The sequence below is a fragment of the Arachis stenosperma genome, chromosome 9 (genome assembly GCF_014773155.1).
Source record: "Arachis stenosperma cultivar V10309 chromosome 9, arast.V10309.gnm1.PFL2, whole genome shotgun sequence".
NCBI lineage: Eukaryota > Viridiplantae > Streptophyta > Magnoliopsida > Fabales > Fabaceae > Arachis > Arachis stenosperma.
The window spans coordinates 154685497-154704301 of NC_080385.1; the positions used below are offsets into that span (position 1 = coordinate 154685497).

At 40.2% G+C, this 18805-nt stretch overlaps 2 protein-coding genes across 7 annotated transcripts; both read right to left on the bottom strand.

The window, feature by feature from the left end:
• Nucleotides 1-339: 339 nt before the first annotated feature.
• On the bottom strand, nt 340-3177 carry LOC130948271 (F-box/LRR-repeat protein At4g14103-like). Of its 5 annotated transcripts, none has more exons than XM_057876982.1 (4): nt 3028-3177; nt 1831-2854; nt 1579-1734; nt 340-1493 (listed from the first exon to the last, which is right to left on the bottom strand). In XM_057876982.1, the coding sequence occupies exons 2-4, from the start codon at nt 2827-2829 to the stop codon at nt 1188-1190; spliced, it is 1461 nt and encodes a 486-aa protein (XP_057732965.1). In that variant the 5' UTR covers nt 2830-2854; nt 3028-3177; the 3' UTR covers nt 340-1187. The 5 variants fall into 5 exon arrangements, with proteins under 5 accessions (XP_057732965.1, XP_057732966.1, XP_057732967.1 ...); XM_057876983.1 differs by having other exon boundaries at nt 1831-2846; nt 3028-3144; XM_057876984.1 differs by having other exon boundaries at nt 3066-3138.
• A 10597-nt stretch (nt 3178-13774) lies between these two features.
• LOC130948131 (F-box/FBD/LRR-repeat protein At5g56420-like) lies at nt 13775-16303 on the bottom strand. Of its 2 annotated transcripts, none has more exons than XM_057876844.1 (4): nt 16205-16303; nt 14589-15678; nt 14342-14497; nt 13775-14243 (listed from the first exon to the last, which is right to left on the bottom strand). In XM_057876844.1, the coding sequence occupies exons 2-4, from the start codon at nt 15630-15632 to the stop codon at nt 13950-13952; spliced, it is 1494 nt and encodes a 497-aa protein (XP_057732827.1). In that variant the 5' UTR covers nt 15633-15678; nt 16205-16303; the 3' UTR covers nt 13775-13949. The 2 variants fall into 2 exon arrangements, with proteins under 2 accessions (XP_057732827.1, XP_057732826.1); XM_057876843.1 differs by having other exon boundaries at nt 13776-14243; nt 14589-15648; nt 16205-16278.
• Nucleotides 16304-18805: the final 2502 nt, after the last annotated feature.

Here is an 18805-nt window from a genome sequence, read left to right on the forward strand (position 1 = left end):
AACTTTTCCCTCTCCCTTGCGATGCTTTTTGTGCTTCTTCAAAAGGCCCCGGCTCCAAAGAGCTTTCCCTAGCAAACTAAACAAATGTTATTAACCTATTTGCCGTTTTTCTAATCCAGTGAGTTCATGTTAAGACCCTAACACAATCATGCACTCCGCAAGAGGGTTACAGAGCATGATTTTGTATGCGAAAGCTTTTGAAAAACAAAATAAGAAACAACAACGCATGCAATTGAAGAAGACGAGAGTGCTAACCGGAAAAGTAGCCGAGGCATTGGAATGCAGCCGCTTTCTCTTCTTTTGGCACCTCAGAATCCAAAAGAAAGTTTAGGTGTGTGTGGTTCAAGTATTACTTTGTTACAAAGATTCCATTCCCATGGGAATTAAAGATACCCAAGGAGAAGGTGGAAATTAAAATGATGATATTTTGATTCCCGAAAATCAAACTTGCTTAGGAATAGTTTTTCAAACTTTGAACCAAATATGGGAATATGATATTCCCATATTAAAATTCCTAGAAATTATTTATAATTCCTCCAACCACACACACTTTAAAAGAACTAACTAAGATACCAGCCAACTTGAATACCTAGTAAGATTGTATAATGGACTTGGACTAACAGTTGAAGTGGTTACAAGTTTAAAATCTTATTTTTAAAAATTCAAAATTTTATTTTTAAAAAACAGTTACAAGTTTAAAATTCTATTTTTAAAACATCAACAACAAAACCTTGTCCTACTAGATGAAGTCGGCTACATGAATCCAACGATATCATTGAACTCTGTCATGAATCATGTCTACAGAGATCGTTTCCATTTAAAAATTTTATTTTTAAAAATTTAAAATTTTATACCTAGTTAGTTATCTAACAGGATTGTTACCGGAAAATCTTGAAAGAATCTATTCCATCTAAAATATTCATGAACCAGCAAATAAAACTATCTAACATAAAATGAGCACTTTTTCCACCCTTAACTTTGTCAAGCCTACCTCCGGATAACTGATCTTTAATGGAATACAATATGCAAAAAAATATAATAGATTATAAAAAACTAATGGATTTGTGATGGCACTGAGCAAATTTTAAGAAACCTAGAAACTACATACGTCATTTGTAATCCTTGCTAAGTTGCTAGTCTTTAAATTCTACAGCCGTATCAAAACATAAGTCATAAAGCTTAATAGCTCAACTATATTCGAATTCTATCTCGCAATCCATTGACCTCTTAGGATATTTCAAGATCTGCTTGCACAATTCCTTTGTTCTCTTTAATCCTATACGTCTGTCATCCAAATCAAACGAAAACCAATAACAAGAAATCCGAAGTTTATCCAACACTGATGCTGCTTGCAACAAAATTTTTATTGCAAATAACTCATCTTTTTTTCCAGTAATGCCACTGATCTCAATCATCTTCAGGGTTGTACTAAAACACACAGGCAAGGGATCAAATATACAATTTGCATCACCTTTGGCCAGAGACAACCCTCCCTACATCGTTGAAAACACATACAAAAATGAAAAAATTTCCAATTCATAAATAGCAATAACTTTCTGGTTTAAATGAAGTTACTACCTGAAATTTAATAACTTGAAGACAAGGCGAGTTTCGCAGTAGGGTCAGTAATGCAGCATAGGACAACTCTATGGACGACAGTGGGTCAAGAACTAGTTCAGCCAAATTACAAAATAAAGGCAGTTGCCCGAGTAAAGATGTTGTTCTGCTGAGTGCCTGGCATGTGCAGTCAAATTCAAGAGTATTCAGAAAGGCCAAAAAATTAATTGAAACAGAATCAAGATTGATAAATATTTTGTATGAAGATCAAACCATTATAGAAGTCTCAGACATAGATAGCTTCTCCACATTTGGGAGCATTTTGAGAAGTCTGAACGTGAAATTGCCTGAATCTATTTCCCAGGTGTTGTCCCTGTCCCAATAACATTCAGGAGGTACTTGAACCTGAATAGATGCATCAATCACCAAGGTTGAATGAACTAAGAAATATTCATTCATACAATCGCCGTGATACGTAAATGACTTCAGATTAGTTCCGACGATCAGTACTTTGCAGGAATTTGCAACATTCAGACCACCTGTATCATCATCATCATCTTCATCCAACATATCATCTTCGTTCTCCCGTGTATAAATCCGTCGAAGCAAAGGAGAATAAATACAAACAACTTCGACATTCTTCAAATTGCAATCAATTAGGGACAAATCCTCCAAGGCTGGGCAACCAGAGAAAAGCCGTTGTGTTGAATAAGTATCACTGAATATAATGTTAGACAAAGTCAAAGTCCGAAGGCACCGAAAATGAACGGAAGAAGGAAGCTTCAAGACATGCTGCATATCCAATTTAAACTCTGTCAATGTGGCACAGGTAAACAGTTGGTCAGGGAAGACTAATGGTTCTGGAATTTCTTCGAATTGAAGAGATAATTCTTCAATCTTAGGGTTGATGAAACCAGATAGCCACTCGTTAACCAGACTAGCATCCTCACCAACGATACATGACAGAGAAAACTTCTTAACACTGGAGCAATTACAAGTTACAAGCAATCTGGTCACAAAGTGCATGAATTGCCGCCTTTCCTCAACTTCTCCCTCTTCCAACTCAATCTTGGAGATATCCCTCCATAGATGCTCCCATCTTTTGGAGAGTATACTCGTTCGAATTGCTTCTTTTGTGGGAAGGGAGGATATGATAAGCTGGAGAATCGCATCTGGTAGATCACATATACTGAAGCTGCTCTCAACTTCAACTTTTCCCTCTCCCTTTCCCCTTCCCTTGCAAAGCTTTTTGCGCTTCTTCTCAAGATCCATGCTTCAAGGTGCTTTTCCTAGCAAACTAAATAAATGTCATTCACCTATTTGCCATTTTTCTAATCCAGAGAGTTAATGTTAAACCCTAAGTCCCTAACACAATCCTCACTCCACAAAAGGGTTTCAGAGCATGATTTCGTATGTGAAAGCTTTTAGAAAAACACAATAAGAAACAGAACCACATGCAAAGAATAATACCTGATGCAAACGAAGAAGAATAAGAAGAAAGCTGTAACCTGAAATCAGCTTCTCTTCTTCTTTTGGCGCTTCAGACTTCCACAATCAATGATGTGCGCGCCACGATAACAGTGTAAGTTTCAAGTTTCAACAAAAATAAAAAAACCGCTATTAAAACATTTACGAAAGTGGATATTCCAATTCCTAAATTGATAATATTATTTTTGTTTATAATATTTCATTCTTAATACAAAGGGTAAAGTATATTTTTGTTCTTAAAGTTTGGTAAAAATTTTAAAAATATTCGTAAGTTTTATTTTGTTTTAATTTTGTCCCAAAAATTTTCGATTTGCATCAAATATATCTTTAACGGTTAAATTTTAAAAAAAAATTAAGACCAATCTAACAATAATGCATGAAAATATGCTTAATTTGCTTGTGTTGAAAGTTGTTCTTGTGAAATTGTTGTTGAATTGGTCTTAAATTTTTTGAAAAATTAGCCGTCCAAGATATATTTTATGTAAATAAAAAATTTTTGGGACAAAATCAAAACAAAATAAAACTTAAGAGTATTTTTAACACTTATGTCAAATTTCAAGGGCAAAAGATATTCTTTACCCTAATATAAAATACAATATAAAGTATATCTACACCAAAAATTTATCGAATTGAGAGCAGGTTTATAAAAAATAAAAATATTGGAGGAGCACTACTTCAAATGTTTAAATCTACAAATGTATTATAATTCAAAAACAAGACATAAATAAACAATTAAAAAGGGAAAAACAGACACCAAAAAAATAGGAAAACAAATCTACAAAGACAAGGAAAAATAATTCATAGACTGGTTTTTAAAATTGTAACACCATTCAATTTTTGTCTATGAAGTTGGAATGATCTTCTGAAAATTTATATTTGTTAAGTTATTCTAGTATTTAATTATTAATTTTATTCATAATTTATTAATGAGCCGCACTAATTTCATATCGATGTTATTTGTAAACTTTGGGAAAAAGATTTTGTTACGGTGGGTAACCGGAGATTAATAAGACGGATGACGTTTGACGGCCCAAGTGTATGAAGGAGGGGAACTCCGGATGTATCTGCAACTCGGGAGGCTCCGTCCGACTTACGCGCGTGAGTGAATGGGGGGTGGTACCTGCAAAGACACTCCGATGCCTAAGTTAGCAAGAGTGTGAGCAGGTCTAGAGAGTATTGGACTTAGAGATACCTGATGAGTGTCACGGTACTTATAGTGGTGAGCCAATAACCACCGTTGGAGTAGTGCCGTATCTTTAGGATATTAACCGTCCCATTATCTTAGGGAGGTTAAGATATGGCTTTATGAAGTGGTTAGAGAGATTTTAGGGGCGGTTACTCATTTGAATGAGTGTTTATCTGCCAGCTAATCTCGTATCCGACTTCTTCATACTAAGTCGTGGTGGACACCGACTTCTTAAGTGGAGGTCGGTGTTTTGCTAGGCTTAATCTATTTGGATCAGGCCTTTTAGTTGGACCTGGGCCCTTAACATTGGGCCAGGGTATGAACAGTGCCCCTACTTGAGCCCAAGATCCTTTTAAGGCTTGTGTTCAAGTATTTAGCTCGGGTTCGTAGCCGACCTTCACGGGGTTTGAAACCGACGTGATTTTCGCGACCTTTTGTTTCTGACAGTTACGTCAATTCAAGCGTCGTGTCCGTTGAGGAAGTGTTTAGGGATTGAGGGCTTTGGTAACGGTGCAATCTCATTAATGACTGCCTCGTTTTTACCATTATGCCCCTTAGTATGTTTATAAATACTTTCCCTCTCTTTCCTTTTTCCGTTTCTGCAATCTTTCAAACTTCTTATTTTCTTGCTCGTGCTGTATTCTTGTGTTTGAAGATTTCCGTTCTCTCCAACCTTCATTTCTTCGGATAAAGGTTAGTTTTGTTTCTTCCATGTCATGCCTTATGTTTTGTATTGTGAGTGGATAGGTTGGCCTGTAGATTCTAGCTTCGTATCTCTCCTCTTTAGGGGCCGTATTTTTTTATTTTTCTTTTTCTTTTTTCCTTTTGTAGGTTTCTGCCACTTTTCTTTATATAAAAAATGGCTTCCGTAGATGTTCTTTCTCTGTGGGTTGATGACACTGTCCTTGGGGAGGAACCCCTGGTCAACGCTGAGTTTATCACTCATCTTCGTACTCATCACCGGCTTTGTACTTCAGAGGAGGACGAGCCAAAATATGAACTGATAATCCCGGGTCCTGAAGACCGGGTCTGTTTTGGGAGAGTTAATGAGGCGGCCCCTCATTTTTTCTTCATGTATGAATGTATGATCACCCGTTTGGGTGTTTTTCTTCCTTTCTCGGATTTCGAGATATCTGTTTTGCACCACTGTAGAGTTGTCCCTACTCAACTTCACCCCAATTCTTGGGGTTTTCTGAAGATTTATCAATTTATTAGCCACGCTCTGGACATTCCGACCTCTTTGAGGATTTTCTTCTTTCTCTTTCATATGACTAAGCCCTTTAGTGGGCTAAACAACAAACAGCAATGGGTATCCTTCCGAGCCATACAAGGTCGGAGGATTTTCACCCTTTTTGACGAATCCTTTCATGACTTCAAAAACTATTTTTTCAAAGTACAAGCTGTAGAGGGTCACCACCCCTTTTTCCTGGATGAGCATTCCTCCCCTCGCTTTTCCCTTTATTGGTTGGCGGCCTCCCCTTGTGAAAAGTATGGTCCAGATGACCTGGATGAGGTGGAGGCAGCCATTGTGGGGTTTTTCCGAGAAGCGTGGGGGAGGGCCCCATACTTGGATACTAGGAAGATTCTCCAGGGAACGCCGACTTTTGTTCAATCTCAATTAGGTAGTGCATGCATTCCTGATTTCCGAGTTGTTTCTACCGACTTGAATGTTGCCGACTTATAACTGTTGGTTGTTTTTCTTGTAGATATGGCAAAGAAGAATGCTCAGGAGGCTTACCAACGGGTCCAGGAGGCTAAAGCGAAGTCCCGGGCTAGGTCCGGGGGTGCCAGGGCAGTCATTTCTCCTCCTCCTCCTCCTCCTAGGAATGTGGGCACTCCCTCTCAACCCATTGTCATTTCTTCCTCAAGTTTGTCTCGACCACCTCCTTCTGCCCAAATTCTCTCCGAGCCAGAGAAGAAGAAGCGCAAGACTTCAGAGTCTGGCTTTTCTTCTTTTGATGGTGGGGTTAAGGCGGATGCTCTGGCATTCGTCCGAAAGAACATCTATCCTTTTATAAGTATGGATGATGTTTCTGTTCGAAACCACCTCACTACCATGGCCGAGGAGAGTTTTAGGGCAGCGGGTGTTTGTGGCAAACTTTTGGACATTTTCGAGAAGACTCCCCTCAGCTCTTTGGGGGCATCCTCGAGGGTTGAGGAGTTGGAGGGGAGACTTCTTATTTTTGAAAAACATAAGAAGGAGTTGAAGGAGGAGAGAGATAAATTGAGGAAGGAGAGGGATCACCTTAAGGAGGAGGAGGGTAAGCTGCGGGCTCAATGTACTTTGGAGGCGAATTTGAGGAAAACGGCACAAGACAGCTACCACAGTTTATTTCAAGATATTGTGGCTGTGAGGAAGGACTTGCTGAATTCTCGGAACGCATACGCCGAGTTGGAGGACTCTATTGCCGATGGTGCCGAGGAGTCTTGGAGAATTTTTTTGGAACAAGTCAGAGTTATCGCTCCCGACTTGGACCTTTCTCCTTTACATCCTGACAAAGTTGTCATCGATGGTGCTATCGTGGATCCTCCTGCTCCCGAGGTTGTTTCCGAGTCAGATTTGAAGACTCGGGGGCAAAGGATTATTGAGTCTCCTCCTCATTCTAAAGAAGCTCCGAGTTCTTCCTCCGTTCCTCCGACTGGTCCTGGCGGCGCCCCTCCTGAGTCTGGCGGTGGTGATTCCTCTACTCCTCTGAAAAGATAACTTTATTTTTTGTGGCTATATGGGGGCTCGGCCCGTGAGTCCCCCCCTTTTTTAAACTTGCATATGTGTTGTTGACTGTTGTGTGAACAATTTTCCTTTGGCCTTTTAAGGCCGTAAACAAAAAGCATTTCTGGCGGATGCCCTTTAAAATAAGGGTATGAAAATAAATGCCCTTTTTTGGATAAGGGTTTTGAGTTACCTTGTGCGTGCATGCCTTCTAATTTCGGTATTTCGAAAATCCTTTTGATCTCTTTCTGAAAAACCTTTTTGTTTGTTTGTCTTTCGGACTTTCTCGTTTAAGGACTTTTTTTTTGGGATGCCCTTTAAACTTCTTCTTAGGTTTTGATATCTCTTTTGTTATTCCTCATACTCGACTTTCGTTTTGGCGAGTTCTTATGACTTAGGTTATTTTTGCGATGCGTTTTTCTTCTACTCGGTTCTACACTCCGATTTAAGGATCGGTGTATTTCCGAGCTTTCCTACTCGGAATGTTGTTCCGACTTATGAGTCGGATTTGTTTTCCGAGTTTTTACGATCGACTCATATAACCTCTTTACACCGACTTGTACCTCGTCGTTTTATCCTGACGACCATCTAGGTCGGTTCATGGGATTTTCACGTTTTGTCGAGCTTAAGTCGGCGCGTTTCGTAGAAGGACTTAGAAAAATGAAGAAGGATATTTATAAGAGATATTATGAATGAAAAAGATCTTTATTAATTGGGGAGGTACCTTCTTTTGCTACTAAGGGTCTTGATAGCCTATTTTTCCCTTAGTCTCTACTATGATGCCTCGTTAAAATCCCTTCTCCAGAAAAAACCCTTTTTTGGGAAAAAATCACGAAGTTGGGAAAAGAGTACATCAGGGAGTAGAGTTCGCTTTTAACTGTAGTACCTTTTCATATTACAAGCATGCCACGACCTTGGTAGCTCAGTGCTATTCAGGTCGGTTACTTTATAATAACCTTTCCCTGACACTTCTTTGATTTTGTATGGCCCCTTCCAGTTTGCGGCGAGCTTTCCTTCTCCTGATTTGTTGACTCCAATGTCGTTTCTGATTAGGACCAAGTCGTCTAGGGCAAATGTTCTTCGAATGACTTTCTTGTTGTACCTGGCCGTCATCCTTTGTTTCAATGCCGCTTCTTTTATTTGGGCACTTTCTCGGACTTCGGGGAGCAAGTCGAGCTCCTCTTTGTGTCCCCGTATGTTTCCGACCTCGTCGTGGAGAATTACCCTTGGGCTTTGCTCATTGATTTCTATTGGAATCATGGCTTCTACGCCATAGACTAGTCGGAAGGGTGTTTCTCCCGTGGCGGATTGAGGAGTTGTCCTATAAGCCCATAACACTTGGGGGAGCTCTTCAGCCCAAGCTCCCTTTGCTTCCTGTAGTCTTTTCTTTAATCCTGCCAGTATGACCTTGTTAGCTGCCTCGGCTTGCCCATTGGCTTGTGGGTGTTCCACCGAGGTGAACTGGTGCTTGATTTTCAGACTGGCTACTAGATTTCTGAAGGTGGCATCGGTAAATTGGGTACCATTGTCTGTAGTGATGGAATAAGGTATCCCATACCTTGTGATGATGTTTTTGTAGAGGAATCTGCGACTTCTTTGAGCGGTGATAGTGGCTAATGGTTCTGCTTCTATCCACTTTGTGAAATAATCTATTCCCACGATAAGGTATTTGACTTGTCCTGGTGCTTGGGGAAAAGGACCTAGCAAATCCATTCCCCATTTTGCAAAAGGCCATGGAGAAGTATACTGATAAGCTCTTCTGGTGGAGCTACGTGGAAATTTGCATGCATCTGGCACGGTTGACACTTTTTCACAAATTCTGTGGCATCTTTTTGTAAGGTCGGCCAGTAGAATCCAGCTCGGATCACTTTTCTGGCTAGTGACCTTGCTCCGAGATGATTTCCGCAGATCCCACTGTGCACTTCCTCCAACACCTCGGTGGTTCTTGAGGTCGGTACGCACTTTAGTAATGGCGTTGATATCCCTCTTCTGTAAAGGACATTTCTTACCAAAGTATAATGCTGTGCTTCCCTTCGGATCTTTTTAGCTTCTTTTTCCTCTTTAGGGAGGATGTCGAATTTCAGGTATTCGACTAAGGGATTCATCCATCCGAGGTTTAAACCGATTACCTCAAGTGTCTCTTGTTTATCTTCTGTTTTTGCTACCGAGGGTTCTTGGAGGATTTCTTGAATCAGGCTTCTATTGTTCCCTCCTGGTTTGGTGCTTGCTAGCTTGGATAGGGCGTCTGCTCTGCTGTTCAGATCCCGAGTTATGTGTTTGACCTCGGTTTTCGCAAAGTGCCCAAGGTGTTCCAAGGTTTTTTCTAAGTACCTTTTCATATTGGGGTCCTTTGCCTGATATTCTCCGCTTATTTGGGAGGTTACCACCTGTGAGTCGCTGTAGATCATCACCTTTGTAGCACCAACTTCTTCTGCTAATTTTAATCCGGCGATCATGGCTTCATATTCTGCCTGATTGTTTGAAGCCGGAAATTCAAATTTTAAGGAGACCTCTATCTGGGTTCCTTTTTCATCTGCCAATATTATGCCTGCGCCGCTCCCTGTTTTGTTGGAGGATCCGTCTACATAGAGTTCCCATGTAGTCGGTTTTTCCTCTTGTTCTCCTGCATATTCTGCAACGAAGTCGGCGAGGCATTGGGCTTTAATTGCCGTCCGAGTTTCATATCTCAAATCAAACTCGGAGAGCTCTATTGCCCACTGAACCATTCTCCCTGCAACATCCGTCTTTTGGAGGATTTGCTTCATGGGTTGGTTTGTGCGGACTCTTACTGTATGAGCCTGAAAGTAAGGTCGTAACCTTCGTGAGGCTATCAATAAGGAGTAGGCAAACTTTTCTAGTTTGTGGTACCTTAGTTCAGGGCCTTGTAGAACCTTACTGATGAAGTAGACCGGGTGTTGTCCGACCTCGTCTTCTCTTATCAGGGCTGACGAGACAGCTCTGTTTGCTACGGATAGGTATAGGACAAGGTATTTTCCCGGTATTGATCGGGTCAAGATAGGAGGTTGGCTTAAGAACTTTTTGAACTGTTGGAACGCCTCCTCGCATTCCGGAGTCCATTCAAATTGGCATCCCTTCCTTAATAGGGAAAATAGTGGAAGGGATTTTAGTGCCGAGCCTGCCAAAAATCTGGAGAGGGCTGCAAGTCGGCCATTGAGCTGTTGAACCTCTCTCAAACAAGTCGGGCTTTTCATTTCTAGGACGGCTCTGCATTTATCGGGATTGGCCTCAATCCCTCTCTGTGTTAGCATGAACCCTAGAAATTTCCCTGCCTCGACCGCGAAGGCGCACTTTGCAGGATTTAGCCTCATCCCATGCGACCTTATAGTGTCAAAGACTCGTGAGAGGTCGGTTAAGAGGTCGACTTCTTCCTTGGTTTTTACTAGCATGTCATCGACATATACTTCCATCAAGCTCCCTAGGTGGGGAGAAAACACTTTATTCATCAATCTTTGATACGTGGCTCCTGCATTCTTTAGTCCGAATGGCATGACCACGTAGCAATAATTGGCTCTCGGCGTGATGAAAGATGTTTTCTCCTGGTCGGGTTCATACATCGGAATTTGGTTATATCCCGAGTAGGCGTCCATGAATGATAAGTATTGATACCCCGAGCTGGAGTCCACCAGGGTATCAATACTTGGCAGGGGATAAGGGTCCTTAGGACATGCCTTATTCAAGTCGGTATAGTCGACGCACATTCTCCATTTACCATTCTGTTTTTTTACTAGCACTACATTGGCTAGCCATGTTGGGTATTTGACCTCTCTAATAAAGCCGGCTTCCAGGAGCGCCTGTACTTGCTCTTCTACTATTAGGGCTCGTTCCGGGCCGAGCTTGCGCCTTCTTTGTTGTACAGGTCGGGACCCCGGGTAAACCGAGAGCTTGTGGGACATGAACTCGGGATCAATCCCGGGCATGTCGGAAGCCTTCCATGCGAAGAGGTCAGAATTGGCTCTCAGGAGTTCACCCAACCTTTGTTTTAGGGTTTCCCCTAGGTTGGCTCCTATGTAAGTGTTTTTTTCTTCTTCCTCTCTGACTTGTATCTCCTCGGTTTTTCCTCCCGGCTGGGGTCGCAGCTCTTCTCTGGCCCTTGTGCCGCCGAGCTCTATGGTGTGGACTTCTTTGCCCTTTCCTCTCAGATTTAGGCTTTCATTGTAGCATTTTCTTGCCAATTTTTGGTCTCCCCTCACCGTTGCTATTCCCGTTGGGGTCGGGAATTTCATGCAAAGGTGGGGAGTGGATACCACTGCCCCGAGGCGATTAAGGGTAGTTCTGCCGATTAAGGCATTATAGGCTGACCCTTCATCAATGACTATGAAGTCTATGCTCAGAGTCCTTGATTTTTTCCCTCTTCCAAAAGTGGTGTGAAGGGGCAAGAATCCTAGTGGCTTTATTGGCGTATCCCCTAACCCATATAAGGTGTCGGGGTAGGCTCTCAACTCTTTTTCATCTAACCCTAGCTTGTCGAAGGCGGGCTTGAAAAGGATGTCCGCCGAGCTTCCTTGGTCTACTAGGGTTCTGTGGAGATGGGCATTGGCTAGGATCATAGTTATCACCACGGGATCGTCATGCCCGGGGATTATCCCTTGCCCATCTTCTTTTGTGAACGATATGGTGGGGAGGTCGGATGACTCCTCCCCGACTTGATAGACTCTTTTGAGATGTCTTTTGCGAGAGGATTTAGTGAGCCCTCCTCCCGCAAATCCTCCTGAGATCATATGAATATGTCTCTCTGGAGTCTGCGGTGATGGATCTCTTCTATCCATATCATCTCGCTTTCTTTTTCCATGGGTGTCCGAACTTTCCATGAGATATCTATCAAGCCGACCTTCTCTAGCCAGCTTTTCTATCACATTTTTAAGGTCGTAACAGTCGTTGGTGGAGTGACCATATATTTTATGGTACTCGCAGTAATCGCTGCAGCTTCCCCCTTTTTTATTTTTAATAGGTCTCGGGGGTGGCAGCCTTTCGGTGTGGCAAATCTCTCTGTATACATCCACTATAGAAGTTTTTAGAGGAGTATAAGAGTGATATTTCCTGGGCCTCTCGAGACCGAGTTCTTCCTTCTTCTTGACTTCCCTTTCCCTCTCCTTAGATGAGGGAGGGGGTCCAGGTCGCCAACTCAGGTCTCTTAATTTTGCATTTTCTTCCATGTTGATGTACTTTTCAGCCCTTTCTTGTACATCACTTAGAGAAACGGGGTGCCTTTTAGATATGGACTGTGAGAAGGGATCTTCTCTAAGTCCATTGACTAACCCCATTATGACTGCCTCTGTGGGCAGGTCTTGGATCTCCAAACATGCCTTATTGAACCTTTCCATATAGGCTCGTAAAGACTCTCCGACCTCCTGTTTTATTCCCAGGAGGCTCGGTGCATGTTTTACTTTATCTTTCTGAATTGAGAACCTCATCAAAAACTTCCTTGAGAGGTCTTCAAAGCTAGTGATGGATCTCGGGGGGAGGCTATCGAACCACTTCATCGCTGCTTTCGATAAAGTGGTCGGGAAAGCTTTGCATCTCGTAACGTCGGAGGCATCAGCTAGATACATCCGACTTTTGAAGTTGCTTAAGTGATGCTTTGGATCTGTGGTCCCATCGTAGAGATCCATATCAGGGCTTTTAAAGCTTCTCGAAACTTTTGCCCTCATTATGTCCTCGCTGAAAGGATCCTCTCCACCCGGGAATTGATCTTCTTGGTCGTCGCGGGAGTTATGACCCTTGAGGGAGGATTCTAGCTGTAAGAGTTTTCTTTCTAACTCTTTTCGCCGTTCCATCTCCTCTTTGAGGTACCTTTCAGTTTCCTTCTGCTTCTCCCGCTCTTGCTCCAATTGTTCTAGGCGGCTGTGGACTAACCCCATTAGTTCAGTTATGTGGGATGGTCCACCTTTTTCCGATTCTCGCTCATCTGAGGGGTTTGCCTTCGGGTTTTTTACCCCGGAGGTGCCTTCTCTATGTTGATCATTAACTTCTTGGTGGAGGGTTAGATCCACATTGTCGTTACCTGCGTTCAGATTCTCTTCTTCGGAATCCGTTTCCGCATGGACTTCCTCGTGGGATCTATCCGCCATCGATGGATGATCTCTCGGGTCCCCGGCAACGGCGCCAATGTTACGGTGGGTAACCGGAGATTAATAAGACGGATGACGTTTGACGCCCCAAGTGTATGAAGGAGGGGAACTCCGGATGTATCTGCAACTCGGGAGGCTCCGTCCGACTTACGCGCGTGAGTGAATGGGGGGTGGTACCTGCAAAGACACTCCGATGCCTAAGTTAGCAAGAGTGTGAGCAGGTCTAGAGAGTATTGGGCTTAGAGATACCTGATGAGTGTCAGGGTACTTATAGTGGTGAGCCAATAACCACCGTTAGAGTAGTGCCGTATCTTTAGGATATTAACCGTCCCATTATCTTAGGGAAGTTAAGATATGGCTTTATGAAGTGGTTAGAGAGATTTTAGGGGCGGTTACTCATTTGAATGAGTGTTTATCTGCCAGCTAATCTCGTATCCGACTTCTTCATACTAAGTCGTGGTGGACACCGACTTCTTAAGTGGAGGTCGGTGTTTTGCTAGGCTTAATCTATTTGGATCAAGCCTTTTGGTTGGACCTGGGCCCTTAACATTGGGCCAGGGTATGAACAGATTTGTTAATAAAATGTTACATCAAGTTAAAAGTTAAAGCACGTTCACAATTTTGAAAAGCAAATTGAACCTTTACGATCTAAAATCATCAGATGAGAAAATCTGTTCTTGGCAATTCCTTTAGAATTTTTAACTATATTATGGACATCATCATTCACCACCACCACCACCACCACCACCAAAACAACAATAATAATAATAAGCTTCTAACGTGACCAGTCTAATATGAGATGAGCAATAAGCTAGTTTTGGGATTGCTAAACATAAACGCATCCTTTAGGATGCACCATAACCATTAATCCATAAGGAATAAAGTATCCTCTATTGCCTGTTTTTCACTTGAACAATTTTCAATCAAACTCAAGCTCACAATTCACTGATGCTCGAGGAAACTTTGAAATCTTTTCATACACCTCGGTGGTGTTTACTTCCTTTTTAGTTCCAGAATACTTGTCCAAAGTATAAAGCCTGCAACGAACATTAAGTGTTTTCAATACTGTTGCCGACTGCAACAAGATTTTTATTCCATGTAACTCTTTCTCAAGCCCGCCACAATTGTAGATCCTAATAGTCTTCAGGTGTGTCTTAAAACACATCGGTAATGGATCCATGTTTGCACGATCTATAGGCATGTATACCCCATTCTGCATTGTTAAGTACAAGCAAAAAATGAAAAAGGAGAATACCAAGAATTAGTAAATAGCAGTGAACATTCCAGTCATTAGTTATTACTACTCGCTACCTCAAAACTAATAACTCGGAGACAAGGGGTCTTCTTCAACATTTCCAGCAATGGTTCATATGACAACTCACTGGGGGAATCAGAGAACAAACGGAATTCAACCAAATTAGAAAACACAGGTACGTCCCATAGTAAAGATTCTCTAATTTTCAAGACCTGACAAACACAATGAAAAGATTTAGAAGGATCAATAAAAAAAATTGTAGGATAATCAAGTAAATAAATATTTTTGATGTCGAAATCAAACCCAAAAAGTAGTTTCAGTAATTCTTAGCCTTTCCACACATGAGAGTTTTTCAAGAAGGCTTGACACAAAACAGCCAGCATCCTTGAGTGGTTCCCAGTCTTTGTCGTCAAACCAATCATGAGGTGAGTCAATATTAATAGTTGCTTCAATCACTGAGTTTGAGCTAAGTAAGGAATAATCATTCCCAGGGAAGCCACCATAAGAAAATGATTTCAGATTAGTTCCACCAACCACAATTTCACAACATTTTGAACCATTCTGACTACCTATACCATCATCATCTTCTTCATCTTCTTCATCTGACTGATAATCAGAATCACAATCATCATCATCATCATCATCATCATCATCATATTTGTAATCTCTGATGACAACTTTCTGAAGCAATGGAGAAGAGATAGTAATAGCTTTGACATTCATCCAATTGCAATAAATTAGGGTCAACTCCTCCAAGGATGGACAACCAGAGAAAAGCCGATCCGCTGAAGAACTGTCAGGAAATATAATGTTTTTCAAACTCAAACTCCTTAGACTCGGCAAAAAAATGGATGAAGGAAGATCTAGAACATGATCCATATTTAAATGAAACTTTGTCAATCTTGCAAAGGTAAACAGATGATGTGGGAAGACCAATGGTTTCTCAATTAGTTCAAGGTCAAGACTTAATTCCTCAATCCTAGGGTTGATGAAACCACATAGCCATTCATTGACCTTAGTAGCATTCTCACGAACATAACATGAGAAAGAGAACTTCGTAAAATTCAAGCAATCACAAACTACAAGCAACTTGCTCACAAATTCTCTAAACAGTTGTATTTCGCGATATTCTTCTTTCAATTTAATTTTGGAGATATCCTTCCATAGAAGTTGCCATCTTTTGGAAACTAAACTTGTTCGAATAGCTTCTTTTGTGGGAAGGAAAGATATGATAAGCGCAAGAACTGGGTCAGGCAGATCATATATGTTGATGTCACTCTCATCAATTTTCTCTTCAATGTGATGCCTTTTGAGCTTCTTCTCGTTAACCAAAGAATTCAGACTCATGCTTTAGATGGCTTCCCTGTTATACACCATGAGATGCAGAATGAAACTAAAAGCAATAGTTAATAAGAGTGTAAATCATGGCAAACTAAATCAGCATCGGACCAATGCTACAACATGTAACTTCCCTAAGTAAAATTCAACTATTCAACCAATTTCCTGTTCTTTCAACCAGAGAAGTTACTCCAGATTTCTAAACAACAGTTAGTAGCAAGATAGCAATAATCACAAAATGAAGCAGACGCATTGTTTCCTTTGCGTCATTTTTTACTAATTCTAGGTTCTCTGACAAAATGAAGCATTTGTAAACGTAATGAGAAGCAACACCATACTTGAACTAATTAACGCACTCTTAACATTTTGCATGTCGTTCAACCATGGAAAGGAATTGCTAAATCATAAAACCCTAACACAGCACAATACAACACAATCCTTCACTCCAACATCAACAAAGCCGTAAATGGATTCAAAATGTGAAAAGAAAAATAGAAAATGAAAAGATAGAATAGAAGGAGTAAGAAAAGAAAAGAAAAGAAAAGTAAAGAAAAGTGAAGCAAGACGAAGTAAGCAGTAACCTGAAACGGAAAAACGAGCTCCACTCCGAAGAATAACGCTCTACGAGTAATCAAGGATTTTTTTTTTTTTGGTGACTAAGTAATCAAGGATTGATCTCCTTCTAATTAACCTAGTAATACTTGAAAGAGTGAAAAATTTAAATATATATTTTATATTTTTAAAACATCAAAAAATATAAAAAATTTAAAGTTTTTCTTTATTTAAAATTAAAAAAATTAAATTTCAAATATTTTTTCTTTTAAATAAATGACGTTGAAGGCAAAGATTTATATTTTATAGACTTATATACCTCAAATAGCATAGTCTCCATGTATTCATCTAATAGATCGTAAATTCAAAACTTCTTATAAAAAAAATCACAAATCACAATAATACAACACACAGATTATGGGTTTGTGATTGTAAAAAAAATTATAAAAGCTGGAATTTAATTTCCATCAAAATTATGTGAATATTAGAAATAGTAATGTGAATAAATTTTATAATTGAATCCTCGAAGATAGAAAAATAATGAACTTAATTGAATCTCTTTTTGGTGCTGAAATTTAATGGAATATTAATGTCATAGGTACCAATATGGATACTAGGGGCTATTCTTTTAAAAAAATATAAAGTAAATATATGAAGTTTTTCAAATATTATTTACTTATTTATCAAAATAACATGACATATTTATTAATCGACTTACCATTTTATTTTAGGATTTAATTCATTAATTATTCTCATTTTTAAACAAAATTTTTTTAACTGAACTTTTAATAGTGTAACGTAGCATTATCCAAATTGAAAGATAAATTAATTCTTGGATCCTTTAATAATCCACCATAGGTCAACCAAAGCAGTAGAAATTTCAAAAGATGACGGTAAATCGGTAATGTAAATTATCCAGCACCAATGATCTCATCAACAGTTTAAACAACATTAACTTGCAAATTATTGCAAAATTATTTTCATTGGTGCTACAATGTCTTCTTGATAAATCCTATAGATGTTAAAATCATCATTCTACCAACAAAAGCAAGCATATAATAAGGAAGCCTGTCCCAGAATCACGCATTCATACTTTGAAAATAGTTCTAAGGCAATCAAACTAGAGTTAAGCTCCATTTTAGTCTATGAGATTGACGAGTTGCACTGATTTAGTCCTCTAGATTTCGATTGCACTAAATTAGTCTTCCAGATTCAAACAAATGCACCACGTTAGTTCTTACCCTATTTTTCGTCACCGGAGGACTGACGCCGTTAGTGACGTGGCCAAATATTGCCACGTTAGACACACTAACGGTTATATGACGTGGCCTAAAGTTTAGTTTGCTCCAATTTAGTCCTTATCCCCCTTTTAAAATCTAAGTTCATCCTTTGATCCGATCATCTTCTTCTTCTTCCCGTTTCTCTCTGGTTCTTCGTCTCCTGCTCCCTTCCAAGTTTACCATCATGATTGCAAGTGGGAGCCAGAATTTCATGCGGTCCAACACAAGGAGTTCGAGTCGAAGTAGAGCATCGGGTGTTTCGCAGTGGTGTGGGTGTGGGTGCCGCCCTGTTCTTCGATGGTCCACAACAGAGGCTAACCCTAACAAGCCATTCTTTGGGTGCCCTAACTACAATATTAATGGTAAGAGGTGGTGTGGTTTGTTTGTTTGGGCTGACATTGGAGAAGAAGACCTGAGAGAAAGGGTAATTTTTACTGTGCATGGTGACCAAGTTAGGGTGGATTTGGCTTGGAGAATTGGGAAGATAGAGGCTGAAGTTAGAACCCAAAAAATGTACATTTTAGTTTTGGCTTTGTTTATAGTTTTTGTTGTTGGTTTTATGTTGATAGTTAAAGCTTGAAGATGAGTTTGTGTTACTGTGTTCAGGGTGGAAGTGTATTAGAAGAAAGAAAAATTCTCCTTCTCAAATTTTTTAGTTGTTTTCTGTCATTCAATAAAATTGCTGAAAAAAATTACAAAAAATGCATCTGAAGTAGCATAATTGAAGCTGGAAGAAATTGTCATAATAATAATATCCATATCAATAAGTTTTAAGAAAAGTAACAATAATTCTGCTATATTAATGACAACTCTTAAGATAAGTAAAGAGTAGTTCTAATTCCAAAATACATCTTAGCTAAAGGACACAGAGTGCCATCATTGTCATATTGTATTCAAATATATTAAAGTCTACTACCATAAATTCAGCCCACAAAATAAAAAGCATGATTCACAAAAAGATTCAAAGTTTCATCCAAAATAGGCTGCACAGATCAGGTACATCTTCATTTCTTCTTTTTTGGTGGCTTGAAGCCAGGTGTTGGGACAAATTTCAGGAAGTTGGCCAGTCTAAAAGATGTGGCTGAACTTGCTCCTTGTAGTGGATCCACAGTGATCGATCCTGATGGTGGTGTGGAGGACCTCCTTCTTGGCTGCAACTTGGATGGCCTCGCAGGTGGATCCTGTTTCAGTAGGACATAAATTCAGTTGAACGTGGACAACAATTTTTAGTATGAGTTGTGAAACTAAATGCAACTATCTCGTGACTATGTTGGGATTGTTGTGCATCGGAGTAGTTTGGCTGGGAGAGGTCGATCTCAATTGATGCAGGTGGCTGAGCAGGGGCTTCTG